Source organism: Atractosteus spatula, chromosome 9, assembly GCF_055471065.1.
Source record: "Atractosteus spatula isolate fAtrSpa1 chromosome 9, fAtrSpa1.hap1, whole genome shotgun sequence".
NCBI classification, from domain to species: Eukaryota; Metazoa; Chordata; class Actinopteri; order Semionotiformes; family Lepisosteidae; genus Atractosteus; species Atractosteus spatula.
Window position 1 is genome coordinate 47,569,718 of NC_142714.1, and position 20,032 is coordinate 47,589,749.

The 20,032-nt window shown below is 41.8% G+C and overlaps 1 protein-coding gene across 2 annotated transcripts in view; it reads left to right on the forward strand.

Annotated features, from left to right (window-relative positions):
- Nucleotides 1–20,032, forward strand: part of nlgn3a (neuroligin 3a) — a 137,303-nt gene that overhangs the window by 46,168 nt on the left and 71,103 nt on the right. Inside the window, exons 2-4 of one of the 2 annotated variants that reach the window (XM_088924432.1) lie at nucleotides 652–1,367; nucleotides 2,656–2,715; nucleotides 16,116–16,175. In XM_088924432.1, coding sequence (XP_088780558.1) covers nucleotides 881–1,367; nucleotides 2,656–2,715; nucleotides 16,116–16,175 — 607 coding nt within the window. In that variant the 5' untranslated portion in view covers nucleotides 652–880. The remainder of the gene's footprint in view (nucleotides 1–651; nucleotides 1,368–2,655; nucleotides 2,716–16,115; nucleotides 16,176–20,032) is intronic. The other variant, XM_088924430.1, reaches the window with a different exon arrangement.

Genomic DNA, 20,032 nt, shown 5'->3' on the forward strand with positions numbered 1-20,032 from the left:
AACCCTGATGCCTTTTCTTTTGAAACACCTCTGAGCAGCCATGATTTGGATTTCTAAAAAGGTCAGGGCCCATAGCAGCACAGATTAGAAATTGCATAGAGTCGGGCGTCTCCAGAATATTGTAGTTGCGCGTATACCAGGAGTCACGTCAAGTGAGAAGTGCATACTCATTTGTCTTGAAGATTTTGTTGTGCAGAACTACAGTACAACAGTTTTGCCTCCTTTGTTTAGAATAAACGCTCTTTCCATTTTAAAGTGTTTTCTGTTTCCAAGAACCGATAAAAGCAAAGGTTGAATCACCTCCTCTTTCTTTCAATTTTCATCCCACAAAACCTGAAGCTCTGTGTTATCTTCCTGTTTTCTCATTTCTAAAGTTGATTGGTAATGTAATGACAGCTTTCTTCACCTGGTTACATGTATGCCGAGTCTGTTTGTTCTACTGTGAAGGAGCTCTTTGTGACTGAATAAGGAGATGAGTTCTGTAGCTCTGATGTTTTCCTATCAATTTAAATCTAAGACTGCCAAAAGATATTCCACTGTTTCTGGGTGGAATGACTTGCATCTTGTACTGTATGCAGCAGGCTAACAGATTGGCATGCAAAAGCAATTCCGTACGGAGATCTAAACTGATTTCAATGTGTTCTTTCTCAGCACAGGATAAGCGGTCTGGTTCTTGGATCGGGAGAGCCGACGGTGGAAGAAGACCAGGCTTCAGTCAACGGGAAGCTCTTTCTTTCCCTGATCTGGTGTCTCCGCTCCCCTGTGTACCGTCCTGTGAATGGTTCCAGGAGATCCGGATTCCATGACTGAGAGGAGGCGACAGTAGGAAAAGAGGGGGGCCCGGTGTGTGTATGTTGGTGTTTCGTAGCGGCGGTCTTTGATGCGGACAATGTGGTTCGCAACCAGGAGAAGCCGTCCACTTTCATGGTTACGGGATTGGCGCCGGGTGACAGCTGGCTCGTGCCGCCGCACGACCCTGTGGATATTGAGTTTCTGGTTGTCCCTTGCGGCGGTTGAGGGCCAGAACTTCAACCCCACCGTGAACACGCAATATGGGAAGCTGCGAGGTGTGAGGGTTCCTCTGCCGAGTGAAATCCTAGGACCTGTGGACCAGTACTTGGGAGTCCCGTATGCTGCCTCTCCTGTAGGGGAGAAAAGGTTCATGCCCCCCGAACCTCCATCCTCCTGGTCAGGTATTAGGAACACCACCCATTTTGCACCTGTTTGCCCACAGAATATTCACAATGCTGTGCCGGAGATCATGATGCCCATATGGTTCACCTTTAACCTGGATATAGTTGCCACATACATACAGGATCAAAATGAAGATTGCTTGTATTTAAACATCTATGTTCCAACTGAGGATGGTGAGTCTGGGTACACTGGATACAAAAAAAAAAGAAAACCGTTCTTCCGTTTTCTTCTATTTTTATTTCTATGGTATTTTCCTGTCACCTAAGTATTGTGTTTGAAGCATGAAGTGTTGTCTGCTGCATGCTGGTGTCTGTGTGTCCACCATGTCAGTCTTCCATCTTGACTTGACCTCTTCATAAAGTTTCTCATCAACTGCCCCTTCCATGGCACTGTTATGGGTTCCTCTTTTGTGTTACAAAAAAAAAAGGAAAAAGAAATAATTACAATGCAAAAAGAAAAAAAAGCGAAACTCAAAGAACCAAACAGATTGGAATTGAACGCCTTGGTGCATCTTCTTCTTTGTTCTGTCTTGATTGTTTTGGGGGTTTGATCAACCTGCTTCATTACAGAAGGGTGCTCTTTAGGTTGGTGAAATATTCTGTCTGGTACACGGGATGCCTGTGGCATCAGTCAATACAATGTAAGACCCCTTACTCTCCTGGTTTTCAACACAGTCACAACAAGCTGTCTGATGTTGGCCTGTTACTATATGGTGAAAATGCTGAGAGTTGTAAGTGTGAACACCCAGGCACCACAGAATAAATTTTGCACAGGAATAATATGGAGCGTATTATCCCTAGAAATAACTAGCATTCACTGCCAAAGCCCAGGTTGTCTCAAGTTTTGAAAAAAAATACATTTGAGTCTGTCTATCTTTGCTGTTGTAATGTCCTTAATAGCATCTAATCTGTATAGAATGGTCAGCAGTATAAAATTAATCCTTTCTATATGTAGCATATATTTTTCCCCGTTGATTTGGAGGGGGAGCAGCTTATCTCTTAAGTGTGCTGCTGTGTTCATTTTTTTAGTACAGAAAATAACATATTGTACTTCAAGCCCTTTCCTGCACCTTGCTTTGCCACTGATAACGAGAGCCGAGAGCTGAAGCACACGAGCCTGTGTCCATTCCCACTGCATTTGACCCGCCAGTCTGTAGCACCGTCACCAGGGTAGGGCGCTGTGATTAGCATTTCAACTGGTTTTGCTTCCCCAACAGTGTGGTAATGGGTCTTATATGGATGTGCATGTGAAAATGGGCTTCTTGTGTCCCAGGGTGCCATTTCTAGAGAATATTTCTGCAACCGACACCCCCGTTACTCTCTGGACAGTCCTCTTGTTGTTGTTGATGACGGGGGAAGGTGGGCGGGGGGGTGGGGTGGGGGGGATTCGGCTGTTCTTGCATGCGTCCGCTGTTTCCTGTAGAGCCTCCTGTTATTTTGTAGTCTTTTATTCATTTTACAGTAAAAAGAATATCCAAGGAATGTGCCAGAAAACCCAACAAGAAAATATGTAGGAAAGGAGGTATGTAGCAAGCCGACAACGAGAGAAACAGAGAGAAGAGAGGCGACTGGTACGTCCTCTCAGAAGCCTGCAAGATAACACCATCAATCAGCTTCTAAATTAAACTGCTAAATGGGATGAACAGAGCCTTGCAACGCAGATGAATTATGTGTGTGTGTGTAAGCTTGTATGTGTTTTTGAAATACTTCTCTGTGTCTTCTGTATTTACATTTGGATGCTGTCTGCTGCACATGAGTGTTAGCTGGAGCTAGATTTAAATTCAATGAGCCGGATTTTAAAGTAAAACTTTAAAAAGAAAACTCTATTTTTAAGCAAAACGACTTTTTTAGAAAATTACATATCCGCCAGCGCAAATTAACTGCCTGGCACTGAATGTCCCAGGGATTTTCTGATTCTTATTTGTGAAACAACGTTTTAAGTAATTGTTTTACTTTGCAATGATCTTTCTGTCAGGCCTGTGAAGAGCCATAGTGTTACACACAGCCTTGTGTGATCACACATCCTTTTATTTTTGTGTTATCGGTTTACAGCTTCCCATCCTACCACAGGAAACTAAGTGTGGCCGCATATAGCTCCAGCACGTTTTGATTATGGGCTTGTAATGAAGAATCTTTCCTACAGTGCTGATCCAGCCCCAGTGGCTACTGCTCCCAAGCCAGAACAAAATACTAAATGTGTTCTGCAGTTCATCTTCAGAGTCCTGCGCCGCACAGCCTTTTATCTGTCACGGAAAATATGTCACAGGCTCCGTTTTAGCGTGCAAAAGTAAATACTGAAAGAGGCCTAGTCTGTATCCATGTACAATTCGCTTTTCCATATTTTGAAATGGAAAAGGAAAGATTCCAATCTCATCTGCTGTGCGGAAGAGTCAGCTGTCTGTTATTCCTCCCTCCTTGCAGCAGTTTGCATGCATGGTTTTATTTCGTAAATTAGTTTCGTCTCTAAGACTGACCTGCCTTCAAGGCAGCTGTTGCCTTTCACACGGTCCCATTTCCCAACCAGCAGGACGCAGAGGTACTCTTCATCTTGACCCTCAGGGGGCACGATGTTCAAAATATCTGGCTCCTTTGTATTCTCCGCTCTCTCCACGGGCAATAATGCTAGTCTGGAGACCATGTTGCATTTATTTGAGTCATGTTTGGGACAGCGAACACGCTAGATCAAGAAACAAAGGCAAAGCAGCCTTAAAGGCAGTTGAGTTTTGGAAGGTAAATGGATGTGCAGGAGTAGGTATGTTGCAGTGGTTCACAGCAATGGCAAAGGTGCAGTTAGTTTGGTCGTGTTAAAAAAACAAATCATTCTTCAAAAATATTTTGCGTGGCATGTGGTTTAAGAAAAGACATACCTGCACTGAAGATTGGCAAGAAGCCTTTCTGGTTACCGTGCTTAGTTCGTTCAGCCAAAAGAATTTGCCTTGTACACGTGTGAGAGTGCGAATGTACAGTATGTGTTTGCATGTGCAGAAATACGTACGGGTTCATTGGCATTAGTGACTTTGCTCATCGGGGTTGATCAGAAAATTCTATAATTTATAAATCATTATAAGAAACAATAAGGTATAGAGATCTCTAATATGATGTTATACATAATATATTAATATAATCCAATTAATGTAAAATATTATATAATTCAGTTATATATGATTGAATATTTTGAATACGATCTGCTCTCCCAAAATGCAAGCTCATTATGGTAAGGTCCCATGAGGTGTTTTTTTATGTTACTACTCCTGATAGATAGATACTTTATTGATCCCGTGAGGGAAATTGCAGAAAGGTACATTTCTGTGGTACATATTATCATATGTCCATATTTGCAAATTCCTACTCTAGAGCACAGGAGTTCTAATCACTTCTAAACATTGTTACTTCTAATCCATTCAAGCTTAATTATGTAATTAAATTCATTGTCAATTAATGATGTGGCTGTGCCAAAACTTGGCGGCACTAGTAGTATGCTTTGGTCAAGTGTTAGTGAGAGATCAAGGGAATATACTGTACCTTAGAAAGAGACAGGGCTTCAGACAGAAGGCAAAGAACAGCAATGCAGTATGTTCTGGTTAATATATCCCTGTGAGTTTAAGTTGATCAATCTTACTCTTAGTTGAGTCTTGTTTTAGCTTTGCAGTTTCGTCTTTCCTCTTAAACAGGAGCAAAACCTAAAAATAACATGTACCTTAAACAATGTAGATTTTCAGCTGCGTTTAGTAGCTCGACAGTTGGCAGCTCAATGCATTTAAATTTAAATTCCTGACTTTAAAATTCGTCTTATCAGATTTGTGACAGAAAAAAAAAAATACTTTTTCCAATAATTCAGTCTGTTTTGGCACCTTGGAAGAGCAGTGGGGTAGAGTTGCTTTGAGAGTTCCTGAAATGACAGAGGAAATCAATTTCAATAAAGATTTTTCTTCTGCTTATTACTTCCCTCACACCCCATGTGAGCAGCGTTGCTGATGGATGATATTATGTCTTTGATTAAAGTCTACTGCAGGTATCGCTATGGCCCTGTTTGTCAGAAATCAAGGTCAATGTTTACACAGCAGTTAGCACTTTGATAAGTTAACGCCATACAAGTTTTTTTTAGAAAGCAGGAGCACTGTATTAAAAAGCTTCATGCAAACACCAGGGAGTTTAAGCAAAGATTTCCTATAAACACAGATGTTTCATTAGAATTGTCTGGGTTTGCTTTTATACAGTTTTGGACAAAATCTCCAATAGAGGCCCTGATGTCATGTCAGTGATTTACGTAAAACTGCCTTTAACGATTTTGTTATTTCCAGTTAATAATAATAATCATGATGATGATGATGATGATGATGTGACAGCAGTCAAAGTGTACCAGTACGCTCAACACACACCAGCTATCAGTAAGGAGGAGAAGAGAGCCAATTGTAGCCAATTAATAGTGGGGATTGCTAGGAGGCCATGATTGGTAAAGGCCAGGGGGGTAATTTAACTGCGTGACTACTGGAATTACTAACTACTTTTCAGTTACTACTCAAAATTTAATGCCAGCATGCATGACGGAGTTAAGAGGTTATGACATCATTTACAACATTCCTACCTGTTGTTAAAGTGTTAAAGGACATTATAGTGTCCCAGTTGGATGGGACCAAGAGCAGAGAATTGCACAGGGCACGCACTTGTCCTTATGACGTCCCTCTGCTGACTTTTCTTAATAAACTATCGTCTAACCTTTAGAAAATCTTTAAGGTGATATCTGAGACTCTTATTCTTACATTGTCTTTTAGGCATGCATGGACTCTTTGAATTAGAATCCATCCTGAGGTGATCACAGGATACTCACAGTGTAGACGTACATATTAATCTTACCCAAGAGGGAAAAAATACACCTCTCTTTATGTGACAGGGATTGTAGCCCTGTACGTATCTGCTGTATGTGCATCTATCACAGGTGACAGAGTGGAGATAAATCACTATTCTCATAACACTACATTACAGTCAATGCAAAAAGAATAGGATAATAGCAAAAACTAACTGCCTTTTAGCCATGTGCAAGTTGTCTGGATTATTTTCTGTGATGTTCTGATATAAAAAATATTGAAGTGAGAAGGTGCGAGTAGTTATTCTATACAGAAACATCTCCACTTGATAGAAACAGGTTTATGCAGGACTTCAGCTAACAAAATCATATCTACTGTGTTGCAGGAATACTCAAACTACATTACTTTTAAGAAACGATCCCCAGAAGAAGATCAATTTTCAGATAAACTTCAAATTATGTTTTCCATTCTCTGCGAGGGGCTAAGGGTATTTGAAGGCTTGAGTAACCTTTGTAAAAGACATCCAGGATCCCTGCTTCAGAATATTGGCTCTCAAAATACTATTTTGCTAGAAAAGCTTTAACGCAACCACACAACAGTCATCACTTCCACATTGTGTGTTGTGTTCGCTCCGCGAGTAGATGATGTTTCTCATCTTTGGTGTCCTCTGTTTAGTTTTCCTGTTCTTTTTCAATAACATATCCTCGAGTTTGTACAGAGCTGGTCATCCCAAAGGATCTAAAGTGCATTACATACAGTACTGTATATGGGATGGGACCCACTACACAGCAGATACTGTAAGTGGAGAAATGACCAGCTCAATTAAAGCAGGGATTTAGGAGTCCAATAGTACAAGCCCAAAGTGGAATTTTGGGACACCAGGATTAAAAGCCTGCTCTTGTAGATCATGGGATATTGAATGATCAACTAGTCAGAACCTCAGTTTACTGTTCATCCAAAGGATTACATCTCCTATAGCACAGTGTCCCCCGTTGCAATACCAGGGCATTAGTTTGCAAATTATCATCCTATGGAAGAGCACTATCTTCTGTTCCACCAACACCACTTGGAGGATCAACCTGGATTTCCTCAGAGATGGCCAATCCCAGTACTGAAAAGGCTCAGCCTTGCTTACCTTCTGAGATCTGATTAGATCAGACTACAAAGGAGATTTTGTGTTGATAATATCCAGATCTTTTCAAGATAGTTTTATATTCCTGACATAGCAGCAGTGAACAATGTATATGATTCCCATGTGTGCTTTAAACAGGAAAGTATAATTTTGTCCAGATTGGCATCAGCATCTTATTTGCATTTATGGATTGAAGAAGGAGGGGTCAGAAGAACTACTACTGGGATAACTGGCTTGTGGCCACTAAATAACAACATTGCTTTCTGATCCTTTTATGCTCTTCCTATCATTGTGAAGCAGACAGCAAGTGTTGGCTTATTAATCCACAAATAGGGAAATTCCACTGGGTTGGGGCCACGGCAAGATGTGATACTTTTTCTCACTCTGTTGCTGTTGCGTCAGAAATCTTGCACTGCATCCTGAGTCAGAGACTCCATCCTCTTTCCCAGTGAAGCCGCTGTCACTTTAACTCTGCACCCCAGATGTTTTCAGCAGACCTTTGCCCAAAATCCCTCCCTCAACTTCAGAGGGTACAATCAAATGGACCGAAAACCTGGATCTGTCTGCCTAATGGATGTTCAGCCCTAAATGGGTTCTTACTCACAGTATAAGATATGCCTGCTTAAACTATTTTTTGTATGAAAGGTCGTTCAAGTAGAACATGCCTCGGGGAGTGAATCAGAGAAGGATTGTTACCCTCCTGAGCTCCTCTCCTCCATCTGTTTGTGCTTTCACCGGTGTAGCAGAGCCTACACACAGTTCCGCTGTGTAGAGTTTATTGGATTGCGCCTTCCGGCGAAGTGCACTTCCTCCCATTATCCTTTGCCCAGCACCACATTGGTCACGACTACAGCTCCGCAGGATGTATACAGAGCCAATCACCAGGGTGGCCTTTTTCTCCAAGAACAGATTTGAAATGGGATGCATATTTACGCTTGCCAAAAATAGCAATGCCAATGCTACAATTTGTGCAAAAACATTTGCATGTCCATGTGTGCATTTTTATATTGTCTTTCCATGCTAATTTAATGTATTTAGATCCTTTTGTTGTCAAACTATATATTGTAACACTTTGCTTAGACCGTTGCGGGGTTCTAGTACGAGAACAGAGGCCTCTGTACACTGCATGAGTCTCCGGGTAGTTGTCAGCTGCTTCTGGAGAAGGCCATCTCCTTGGCTGCTAAATTTATAAAGCAGACTGCCACAGTGTGGCCCTACCATTGAGTATCTGCTGCTTTTGGAACATGCAATCATGGATCTCCCCTGCGTTGTAGCAAATGTCTGCATGCCAGAGTAAACGGATTCTGGCAAATAATCCCCCTTTCTTGGACAAAAGGAATTGTGTCTGAAGCAGATGACTATCTCAAGTTGCTGCAAATATGGTTTTGCCCATTTTTAAGTCAGAAGGTCTAATCCCAGCAAAAAAGGCATTCTTGATGTCTGCCACCTTGAACTGGCGTTGCTTGGGTCTGCCTCTGACCTTTATGGGGTGTGATCTGCAGCCCTTCATCAGCATCTTCTGTCCAATGGGATAAAGATTATTATCATTTATAATTAATAATTGCTTGCACTTATATAGCGCTTTTCTGGACACTCCACTCAAAGCGCTTTACAGGTAATGGGGACTCCCCTCCACCACCACCAGTGTGCAGCCCCACCTGGATGATGCGACCTTGATTGGTAAGGGCCAATGGAAAATTTGGCCTGGGCCCCGGGGTGACACCCCTACTTTTTAATTATATTAGTATTGTATCAAAATGGAGGCTTCTTTGAGTTGGACTCCAGTATGCAGCAGGAAGATGACCATATGGTGCTACATTGATCAGGTCCTGGGAGTACACCTGCTGCCTTTACTCGTTCTGACATGTCAACACTAAAGCAGGACAATGCATCACAAGCTGCTATTGTAACACTGGACTTCCAATATGACAACGATGATGTGGACGTCCTACTCAGAAGATATGAGCTCCATTGAATATTTCTAGGATGAGCTGGGATGACTTGTGATATACAGGGCTCAGAGACCAGTGAACAGTCACTTACTTGTCCAGGCTCTAAGAGAAAAATGGGATACAATACCATTACGAGCGGAATGGGACAGAATCCTACAAGACAGCATCTGCATCTTTATATACAAATAACGTGGAGCAGATGTGCATCACCCTACATTATGATTTTGTAACCTTCCTGATAATAGTGTTGTTTATTAGTTACAGTTTAAAAAGACAGGTTTCTTTTGATCTTTAGTCAAATAAATACTGGCTATTAATTATTTTTATTCTACAGTGATTCATCCTATTGAGTAGTTGTAGATATTTAAGAAGAATTAACTGGGTGTCTATCCTTAGATCTCCAAACCCAGTTTCCTATATTCAAACACAGACATTAACAAAGAGGATATGTCCAACTACATCACTGAAAGATTCAATCTTTTAGACAAATAACAAAACAAATTTAAATCCAATTTCCAATTTCCACTTACCAGTTTCAGGTTAGTTCAAATAATCAATGGAATGTTTAATTAAACCATCATGCAGTATATTTGCTGCAGTTCCTTTAATGATTTTCTTTTATGTATGTTCCTATAAAAATGGAGCAGAAAGCCAAATGATCCTATGTGGCAGGTTTCATTCAGGCCAGCACCTTGACCTTTGAGATGAGAATCGCAGGTTTGTTCTTTGCCTGTTTGACTGACAAACAGCTCCTTGTGGCAAGGGAGACCCCTTGGATGCCCGTGATCTGGTGCCGGGGCTGGAGAGGGTTGGTTACGTTGTGCTCCAGCTTGGGGCAGCCTGACTGGCCCGACAGTCTCATTGTTCAGCTGGTCACTGTCTCCTTTTTTTCCCAGTTGGGTAGATCCTATTAAGTACGTCTTAAGATGTTTCCTTTATTTTATTTATTTTTATGGATGGCCGAAGGCATCCCTGGTAAATAATTGTTGCTAAGATGGCAAAGTGTTTTTCATTCTCGCGACTGGACATTCCTGGCCTGCTAGCTAAGAAGGTGTAAGAGTGACCAGTGAACACCAATGCAGTGGAGGGATGTGTTTTTTTTTCTCATTCAGACCCCACCTCTTCTCTGTTGGAAAGCTGTGGGATCAGTGACTGCTGTCTTTAAAGGAGCTGAACGTACAGTATCTGTACCACTTGCTGCTACCTCATTGCAGTTTCGATTTGTCATGGAAGTTGAAGCCCTGTGGAAAGGGTGAATATACTATATGTGACGAATGGAGCTCTGGTGGACCCCTGACATGATTCGATCACGGTCACTCCTGGGCTCAGAGCAAGCATTGTGTTGCTTCCTAGACAGCAGTGAACTAAGCTGCACCAGGAAACGAGGTCTATGCCGCAGGCAAATTCTGCATTGTCTAGGTTTCAAAGGAGTGATGTCACTTCTGTCACGTTCAGTGCCACCTATTTAACGTATAAAGTATGCTTCTGAGAACAAACAATGCACTAACATGAAAGAAGAGTTTCGTGTGCGTGACAGACATCAGTATTTTTTGTGATGAAAGATCTCCATGATCAGCTGTGATTACAGGATCTGAAGGCAGCTGAAGCCAGCTGTGTGTAGTCTCTAAACTCTGAGATGGCGTCTCCACTTAGGGCAGAAGAAACTTAGCTTTGGTCTGCTTGCAATGAAAAAGGGAGGGCTACTGTATGTGAAATCCCTTCAGATTTCCACCCCAGACCAATGGCTGAATAGTGGCTTCTGAGGCTTATTTCAAATGTATTGGACAACGGCCAAGGTTCTTTTTCCAGCCATCTTTAGCATCTCTACAAGTGAAAGGTCTGGTTCACTTTTAAGGTGTTTGTATAGGCCAGTGATCTGGCACTGACCACACAAGCTGGGCTCAAAGAATTTAAAGACACACTGGCATCAGGCATCAAATCAATTATGGCAGATCATTTCTGCAATTGAGGCTGTAGCCAAATCTGTCTTCTCAGCAGTCCACCTCAATCACTGCAAAACACAAGTTCACCTTAATGTTTCCTGCTGAGGGGATCAACTACAGTATTACCCAAACTCAGCCTACCTACTGTAAGTGTGATACTCGGCAGTACCGTGAGCTTTTGTAATCATCTTCACAAAAGAGCTGCAGCCATTAATTCAGCCGAAGTACCAATGCAAAATTACCCCACACCTCACATATGGCACCGAACTTTCCAAGTTCCAAGTATCGCACAACCGTCTGCTAACAGTTGCTCTAAATGCATGCATGTCACATTCAATTTCACAATGCATACTGTCACCTGAACTGTGGTGCTGTCCAATACCGTTTCACTGTGACAAAGCTATGTACAGTGAGGTCATCTGTACAAACAACAGCCCTGATGAACTCCAAAAACCAACTGTAAGGTTTTAACAACTCTTCCAGCTCATCTCTTCGTCTTTTGGAAACCCATCCGGACATGTACCCAACCCTTCAAGGCAATTATATTATTAAACAGGAAACCAGAAACAGGTGGAATACACACTAGTTGAGTTAACAATTCATTTAAATAAAACGTCCTGGGTGGTAACCAATAAACCAGAAAGCAGAGCAGATCTCCAGAACCAGCAGTGAATGTACTGTAAGTGCTTTAGGACATGGAGGGATGTGAAGGATGAAATTGCAGACCAGAATAAACATCTACTCTCTGGCGCAACTGCAAAGCCTCCTGCTTTTGACCCGTCCTAAATGGCTAAATGGGACATGGCCACTGCAATCATGTGACGCCCAAGTGACGCATTAGGAGCTCAGCTGCATGTGACTGTGGTAACCTGGATTAAACTACGGACCACAAGACAACACTTCCTACAAATCTGGCATTACAGATAGACAGCCTCACTCCTTGACAGCGTTAGACTTGTTAACTGACCTTAAATTGGATTAAATGTATACTCATCACTCCAGGTGAGCCAAAAGGCCATAGCATGTCATGCTGTTGGTCTGCTTTGCTCTGAGAAGTAGAGTACTTTAGTGTTGTGGAGGTTGAGTAAGGTTTATGATGACAAGTACTGCTAGTACAGAGAGACCACAGTGAACGGTCTCACCTATCAGTTTCCACCAGCTGATGTTCAAGAGAGCAGTTCTTTTCATCGGGTCCTTTACCATTCGGCCCAGTCCGTACTGGTTTCAATCCCATGTTATCAGGAAAATCTTAAATTCCTTTTTCATTGCATCTGCATAAATTATAACTGGGTTATAAGTGCCTATTTGAATCCCCAAGGATCACTCTCCTTGATTCCTCGGTTTTGTTTGTTTTTCCAGAATTCCGTCTTTGACATTCAGGCCCTTTTTCTTTCCCTAAAAAAAGTTTTTTTTTCTCTCCCTCTCAGGGGTTCCTTAATCTCAGCTAGCAGGGAGATCTCAAGGTAATTACTAATTAGGGCACTCGTTCCCACCTCCTGAAGCGGTGCAATCTGTGCTCCAGTGAGAAGATGAAGGTAGTCCTTTGAGAAGAAAGGATTATTCACTTGTGATTCATTATCTTTTATTTGCATAGGATGGCCAAGATCCACAGTGTTTTTTTAAATCCCTCTTTCTTGTGCACTGGGGCTTTTGATGAACCGACAAAATGGTGGCTGAGTGCCTGTTCTCACAGTTGCATCCATGAACAACTTAAGGAGATGTGGCCTTTCTTCCTTTTAGAAGACAACCTGGCTGTGGGGCATCAATGTTAGGGGAGCTGGTGCCCTATGGGAGTCTTGGCTGTCCTATACCAGAGGATTACAGTCTCCTTAACCTTTCCTTCCGATATTTTTCTGTCATCCTTTCAAATTCATCCTCTCTCAGCTGTTATGTTAATCTCCATGGAACAAACACGATGGGAATTTAATGCACCGGCTTGGATGGTGTTCTGGAAAAAGAGGTCTGTAAAACTTTGCAAGGCTGAAGGTATAGACTTCCCCCAGATTTTACACAAAACTACCACTCTGCCTATAACTTCGCACAAATTGATCTTGAAGGTAGATTGCTTTTTCTATGGAAGCTTTTAGTTGGAAGTCTGTATCAGCAGGGAAACATACTATACTGGTCCCAGTGCCCGATGCTTTGTGGGCAGGTCAAATGATGCCTGTCCACTAAAATGCTGTGGGTTGAAGTTCTTGGTGAACGTTGTCCACCCCTATGCCCAGTTCATATCTTTTTATCTTCCACACTCCATGCACCCTGACCTTAATAGACTACACCTTTCATCAACGTGGTATGTGATGTGTTATTTCTAGCTGCTTCTCGGGGGGGGGGGGGGGGGTGGTGAGGAGGTTAATTTCTCAGTCTATGTGTTTCTCTGCTCTCTGAGCCCAGCCCTGCTTTGGGGTACCAGCGAGATAGATTTCTCTGCCCCCTGCCTCTGCTCTCCGCGCTGCCAGTGCCCTCTCCTCCTGGCAGACGCGCTCACAGAGGTCAGCGGGAGGGAGAGATTTATGTGAGGTGTCATTTTTCTCACCGAGAGCAGTCGATGGGTCAAATGAGAAAAAAGCAGCAGGGGCCAACAACAAAACACTGCTTATTGAAAGGTAGGAGTCAGGAGCCACCCACGAACGCCTGAGAAAAAGTCTCAGAAGGCACTCGAGGATTGCTCTGCAGCAGCTTAGCTTTCACGCTGCCTGTTTTTACAAATTTAAATGGTTTTCAGCTTGATTGTAGTTTCTGCTTACAAAACGTCGCTCTTTTTATCTTCCCTGCTGAATCGATTCGGGGAAGGAGGCCATTTTGTTTGATTATTTCCTGGGAGACAGACAAAAGGAGCTCTTACTGGCAAAAAAAAAAGGATGTTGGGTGTAGAACGTGTTAATGAAGAACAAACAGGACCTTTGCCAAAATCCAGGCACCACCCCTGCGTCAGTCTATTCTTTTTGTGCTCTGTAAAGTGATTTCATTTATGGTTTTTATATTATTTGAGACTGCCATGGACTATTACTCTTGAAGAACGGCAGTGATCAGTGAATTCATGTGAGCAATTTAATTAAAACGTCACAGGGTGATATAGACCTAAGGGAGAAACCAGTGTGAAGTGACAGACCGAGCATCTCTCCAGAAGTCAACAGGCAAGCAAATTCCCATGCACTTCTCTTTTCAAGCAGTTAGCTACGTCAAGGGACAGCCTTCTTCTCAGCATCCACTGCGCGTGCTGTTTATCACACAAGCAAATCAGGGATCCGAGTTTCATTTCTAAGTGTCGGTTCCTGTTTGTTTGGTACTTGTTTTTTTTTTTTTCTGGGGTTGTCTTCTCCCATCACATGCCCCTTACTGGACTTTGTTTTTAAGTAAATGACATCAGTCCAGTATCTTTTCTTTAAAATGGTACAGTTGCTGCAAAATAAGAAAAACAGCACCCGCCCTCAGTTCATTTCCATTCCGGTATAAAACATGTTTAATGACGGCTGCATTGAAGTGTCTTATTTGTGGTGATAAGTTCCCACTACTGCGTTCACTGATTGCTAGCTCATGCACTGCTGATGGTGAGCTGATGAGATTTATTTTGCGGTCTTTAACATAACGAATCGGCGAATTGGTATTTTCCTTTACCCAGGATTGCCTTGTGAAGATTAGGAAAGTGTTTATCGAAGCTTGGTGAAAGCCTGCCTGGCGATAACCATAGTACTCATCAATTTTTGTATATGAAAGTACAGGCGTTGCTATTGAATTTTGTTTTCTAAAGCAATAGCTTTTATTGTCTCAGCTTTTTTAATGGTCAGTGTTGTGTGGTTATCGTAAAGCGATACACTTACCATGGTGCTCTTACAATTCTGTAGATGGAATTCATGAGAATGTGATCAAACATTATTGTCAAATGCTATAAATGTCACTTGGCAGCGATTTTGTACAAGCGGCACAGCAGGCCTTCAAATAGGAAACAAAGCAGTTTGAACGAGTGCATAGTATTGTCAGAACAATTTAAATGTTTGTATTCAGCATGTACCATATTTCCCACTTCCTCTTGTACAGTCTAGACAGCAGTGAGATGAAAGTCTTTGCTTTTAGAGATTTCAACTTAATTTGGTCCTGTCATTCAAAGAAAGGTATTTATTGCTTAATATCTCTGAGACCTCTGAATGTTAAGAAGGAAGCTTGCTGGAGATCTTGCAAACCTTTGATTTGATTTGATTTGATTTGATTTGATTTGATCTAGTTACTGAGGAATAGGAAAATCAGTTCTTAATGATGGTAGATCCCATTCACACAGGAGACTTTAAAGATTGTCTCTCTTTGTGTGCTGGATTTCAGGTTTGACCAAAACGATGACACAATCTATAATTCCTCTATGTCTGTTTTTCAACTCAGTGTGCTTTCCGTGCACAAGATAACCTTGTCAGCCCCAGAATCCTCTTCCTCATGTTCAAGTGAACAAATCTGTCTGCTCATCTGATATCACTGCGGAATGAATCGTTCCAGATATTTCTTCTTTTTTATACCTGCTGTAATACTCTGGCGAAAAAAAATAAAGAAATTGCAAAAGAAAAAACTGGGGGTTTTTAAATTAGTTTGTTGTTTGCCTGGCCCTAATACAGGATGTGTGTCTCACAGATTTGTGTGGATTTCACTAAATCTAGTGAGTCATGTTAAGAACACAGGCTTTTCTGTGGAGATAAGTATCACTTCTAGTACTTTGCTGTCAGTTTGTTTTGTTAGTTGATTAAAATTGTTTAAACACACAAAAAAGCATAAAAACGAGTGAAAGATTTGTTTGATGTCGTTGTCAGTGTCAGTCTGTGGTGTAATTAGTTTTTGTTATTACAGGGACTGTTCAACCTGAAACACGTGTTTGTATGACAGAGTTGAAAAAGCAGCGATGGGGAGAGTTTTTACCTTCAGCTTTGGAGTAAACTCTGAGAGTGTTTGCGCAGAGCCTGCTGTGATTTCTTTCCTCAAGCGTTACCTGGGAAATGTTTTTAGGATGAATGCTTTTCTTCTCTTTCTTCCCGCTGTCCTGTCAATCATGCTATTTTGAATTTTCTTGTGTTCTTGTTTTCTCTCTCTCCTTTTGTGTCCGACCTCAGGGACCCATGCCAAGAAACAGGGCGAGGATTTGTCCGATAATGACGGTGATGAAGATGAAGGTATTTTTCTGGTGCTCCAAGCCAATGCATGAAACATTGAATTTTGGTTTTAATGAAAAACCTTTTTAACAAACACTGTATCCAGTATACTGTATGCTATTATTTCTTTAAACAATATTGAAATGCACGCTTCCTTGCACTTTTTTCCTATTATAAATGAAAGAGGAAAAACAATGCCGAATGCTGTTTTTTTCTTTTTTTAAAGGAAAATTTCCATTTGTCAAGCGTTACCATTGTAATTTAGACTTGATATGAAGATGGAATATTGACATATTTCTTGTTTGCTTGAAGGGTGATCTGTTCAATTGCCCTGCGGCTGTTTAAGTAACTCTGATCACCTAATGACTGTGTTGTCCTCTCATTCCCTAATAGTCAGATCATTAAAGTCCATTATCAGAATAACAGACATTGTATGCTGGAAGACCATTAAAATATGAAATGTGTTTTTGCCTTTGGGGTTTTCTGTCTGACATTATATATATATCCAATTGGAGAACTACAAGCGTCAAAATCTTAACAGATAAAAATGGCTCCACTCATGCAGTACCTAAGAGGAAACATGAATATGGAGAGGATCGATGAGCAGTCTCTAAGCACTCTGTGCAACTTGAAGTTCATCAGGAATGTGCAGTTGTGTTTTACAAAATAATTGAGACACTGCTGTAACATCCCGACTGCCTCCTGTACCGGTAAGTGAGTCAAGATCAGCTCTCCTTGGGACATCAGCAAGAAATAATAAAGTCACCGGAACCTTAAGCTGTGCGGTCAGTTTGTTTTCATTTTCGTTGAAAGCCCGCAGAATATTGATTGTGCACAATATATCATAGCTTATCCAGAAAGCTGATGGCATTCTGGGCAGGGGGGTTATTGTGACGTCACACACGGCGAGCAAGGTTTCTGCATGCTGCAGAAGGAGACAGCGAGTGAGCAGGTTTGTGCTCAGTGGAGCCAGTCGGGCTGTCAGTCTCACTACAGGTCCTTCTCTCTGTGGGGCAGCAGTCGATCACCTGCGAAGACGCGCTACATACCTAAGGACATGTCGGCAAGCTTAGCAACAGCTGACGCTGTGGAAGAGCTTTTTCAGTCTTACATATCCGTGCATCTATATCTTCAACATAACATCTCCATATTATTCCCTTTTTAATCGTCCGCACGGAAACAGTGTGACCCGTGTGCTTCTCACCCCCCTTTCTTGTTTGTTTTTAATTAGCTGTAGTTTGTCTAACAAGAAAAATGATCCCTTATAAAGAATGATTTGCTGCCCCCCACAGAAAACGGCAAGTCCAGGACTTTAAAAATGTGCGCTAGGACATAATTTGTGTAGCCTGCAGCCTCATTGACTCTGAGGGGATATTTGTGTACACGACTGGAGGAGCCAAGTACAGTAGATCTGTTACAAGAAATCTATAGTTCTTTGTTCTTGTGTGTCAATCTTTAAATTCAACAGAGGATTGCAGTTTTTAAAAGTGCAGATGTCTGAGAATATCATATATCATCAGAATATTTATTTAGGCATCACACATCAATGCCTATACATGTGCTAATAGTATTAGAAATTCATGCAACTTCTAAGCCTGTGCCCAGGTCTGGAACACAAGCTTTAAGTTCTCAAGACTGACCCATTAACTGGTCTGCAGTTTGCTTATTTTCATGTAGCCATTCATGCGGTATGTTACACATTATTAGGGTGTTCATTTGTGAAAAGCACCTCTGTGTGTTACCATTCCATCTTTGGTGGCAGTTCATCATCTGGTGATCATGATAGCGGACGTATTTCAGCTGCTGCTTGTCCAGGCTGGCTTAATAAGCCAGGGGCTCAGAGCACCAAACCTGCATGGACCTGAGAGTTCACGCTTTACCTCACTGCACTGGAGAGAAATTCAGTGCTGGGTGTAGGCCATGCTTTCTCCAACTATGGAGCCTATATCTGAGTAGAATTCAAGAATGAACCTTGAAATGGAACTGCAGTCTGGATGTACTGTATTATGTACAGCCTGGGGGAAGAAAGGCATGCTACCCGACTTGTCTGCTGCAATGAGCTCTCCAAGTCTTGACAGATGCATTAGCCTGTCTGTCTCTTGCCTCATGGATCCTCTATTTCTTTTGCTATGCAGAAATCCCATTGCCTCCAGACTTCACAAATCACACATTCATTTCTTACAGTTTCAGATATTCTGACCCCTCTTAGCTTAAGGTTGTAATTTCCCTTTCTTGCTTGGATTTCAGACCACACTGCCAAGCCCTACACTTTATAGACTGTAGTACTCTATAGAGTTTAGTTATAATTCATTTGTTGTTGTTTTTTTCTCCATTTAAAAAGTAATCCACCTGTTGTAGCTCTGGGATCCTTATTAAGGGGACCAGATGTCTGAATTTCCATTATGTGTAGTTTGTCATTTTGGTGTGCTACACTACTCCTACACATTCTGTTTTTTATGTGGCAAATCCAAAGATTGTTGGCTTGTTGTTTTGCTTGCAGTTAATATAAAAACAGTAACTCATGGAAGTAGAGTGTGGAATTAGGCTCTGAGGAGACACACATCCTCCATGCTGAACTCACTGGGAGTCCTCCATAATAAACTTATTTCAAAACTACGTCAAGCTGCTCAGTGACGTCTTGCATCCCTACAGTTTAAACTGGCTCACAAGAAGTCAATGCAGCCGTAGTTATGACAGCAGGTGGTGGTTGCAGTCCAACATCGAATCTCCTTGAACCTGAAGCAGCAAAGACTGCAGAAGTGTTTGCACACTGAGGCATGGGCTCTGCATTCTTTTTATTTACGTAGATGTAATTGCCTAACTGGCCTTTTAATGATATATTGGATAATACCTGTAGCTAAAACCATAGGCTGTGGATTCTTTATTGCCCACACAAGCAGTCTCATAGTTGTGTTGCTAGGGCTCCTTTGCCTACCTCATTTTATGCTCACTGCCTGCTTATGCAGTAGTAAAGAAAATACTTGACACCAGTATTGGTACACTGTGGGTATTAACCATGTGCACCCTGGTGCCATGCACTGACAGTAAGTCGGAAATATGAAGGTGTTGAAGATCAGTGGTGTACAAGATTACAGTGCAGGTACAAAACGGCTGTGTAGCTAACCAATCTAGCACAGTGTAAGAGTTCAGAGTATATTTCCTTATAAGCCTCGCACAGAGAAACTTGCTTTTCTGCGCTCCCTGCGCAGGAGTCTCTGTCTCTGAGAGTGCAGCTCAAACTGAATTTCAGAGCACCTGTCCAGACCAGTTTCACCGTCATATCTCATGCACAAACACGATGGCACGTGTAAAAAGTCACCTTGTTCAAAGGCTACAATGTTTCACTGAAATCAATACTGTAGTAATAAAGACACAAGACTGCGCCACCAAAAATCATAGCAAGCATAAGAACAGGACCATAGAAAGTAAGCCCTTTTTGTTTATGTGGAGATTTCTTCCTTTTTAATGCTCAGGTGTTAAGTTGCGGCATCTTGAAAATGGTCCACACTCGTTCTATATTTTCAGTGCTTATTTGTTTAGAGTTCCATTGAAAACAATTGTCAGTAATAGCCACATACAGTAAGCCAATCTGCATCTACAGGTGCAATTGAGACTGGCTGTTTGATGCGGTTGATGCTGGTTGAAAGCTAGAGTGTACAATAAAGAACAGTTTGTGCCGCTGTAGTATTACAATCCTGCTACCTTCCCTGTGCTTTGTGTTTCTCATTCCACTGGTCATGTGTTTTATCAGAGGTTCCAGGTTGGATTCTATTTACTGGTATAGTACAACAAAAGGACCCTTCCTGAAAACTGTAGTCATCGTCTGGATGACTGATCTGACCCAAATATCAGTAGACATTCTTCTCTGATTTCTCAAA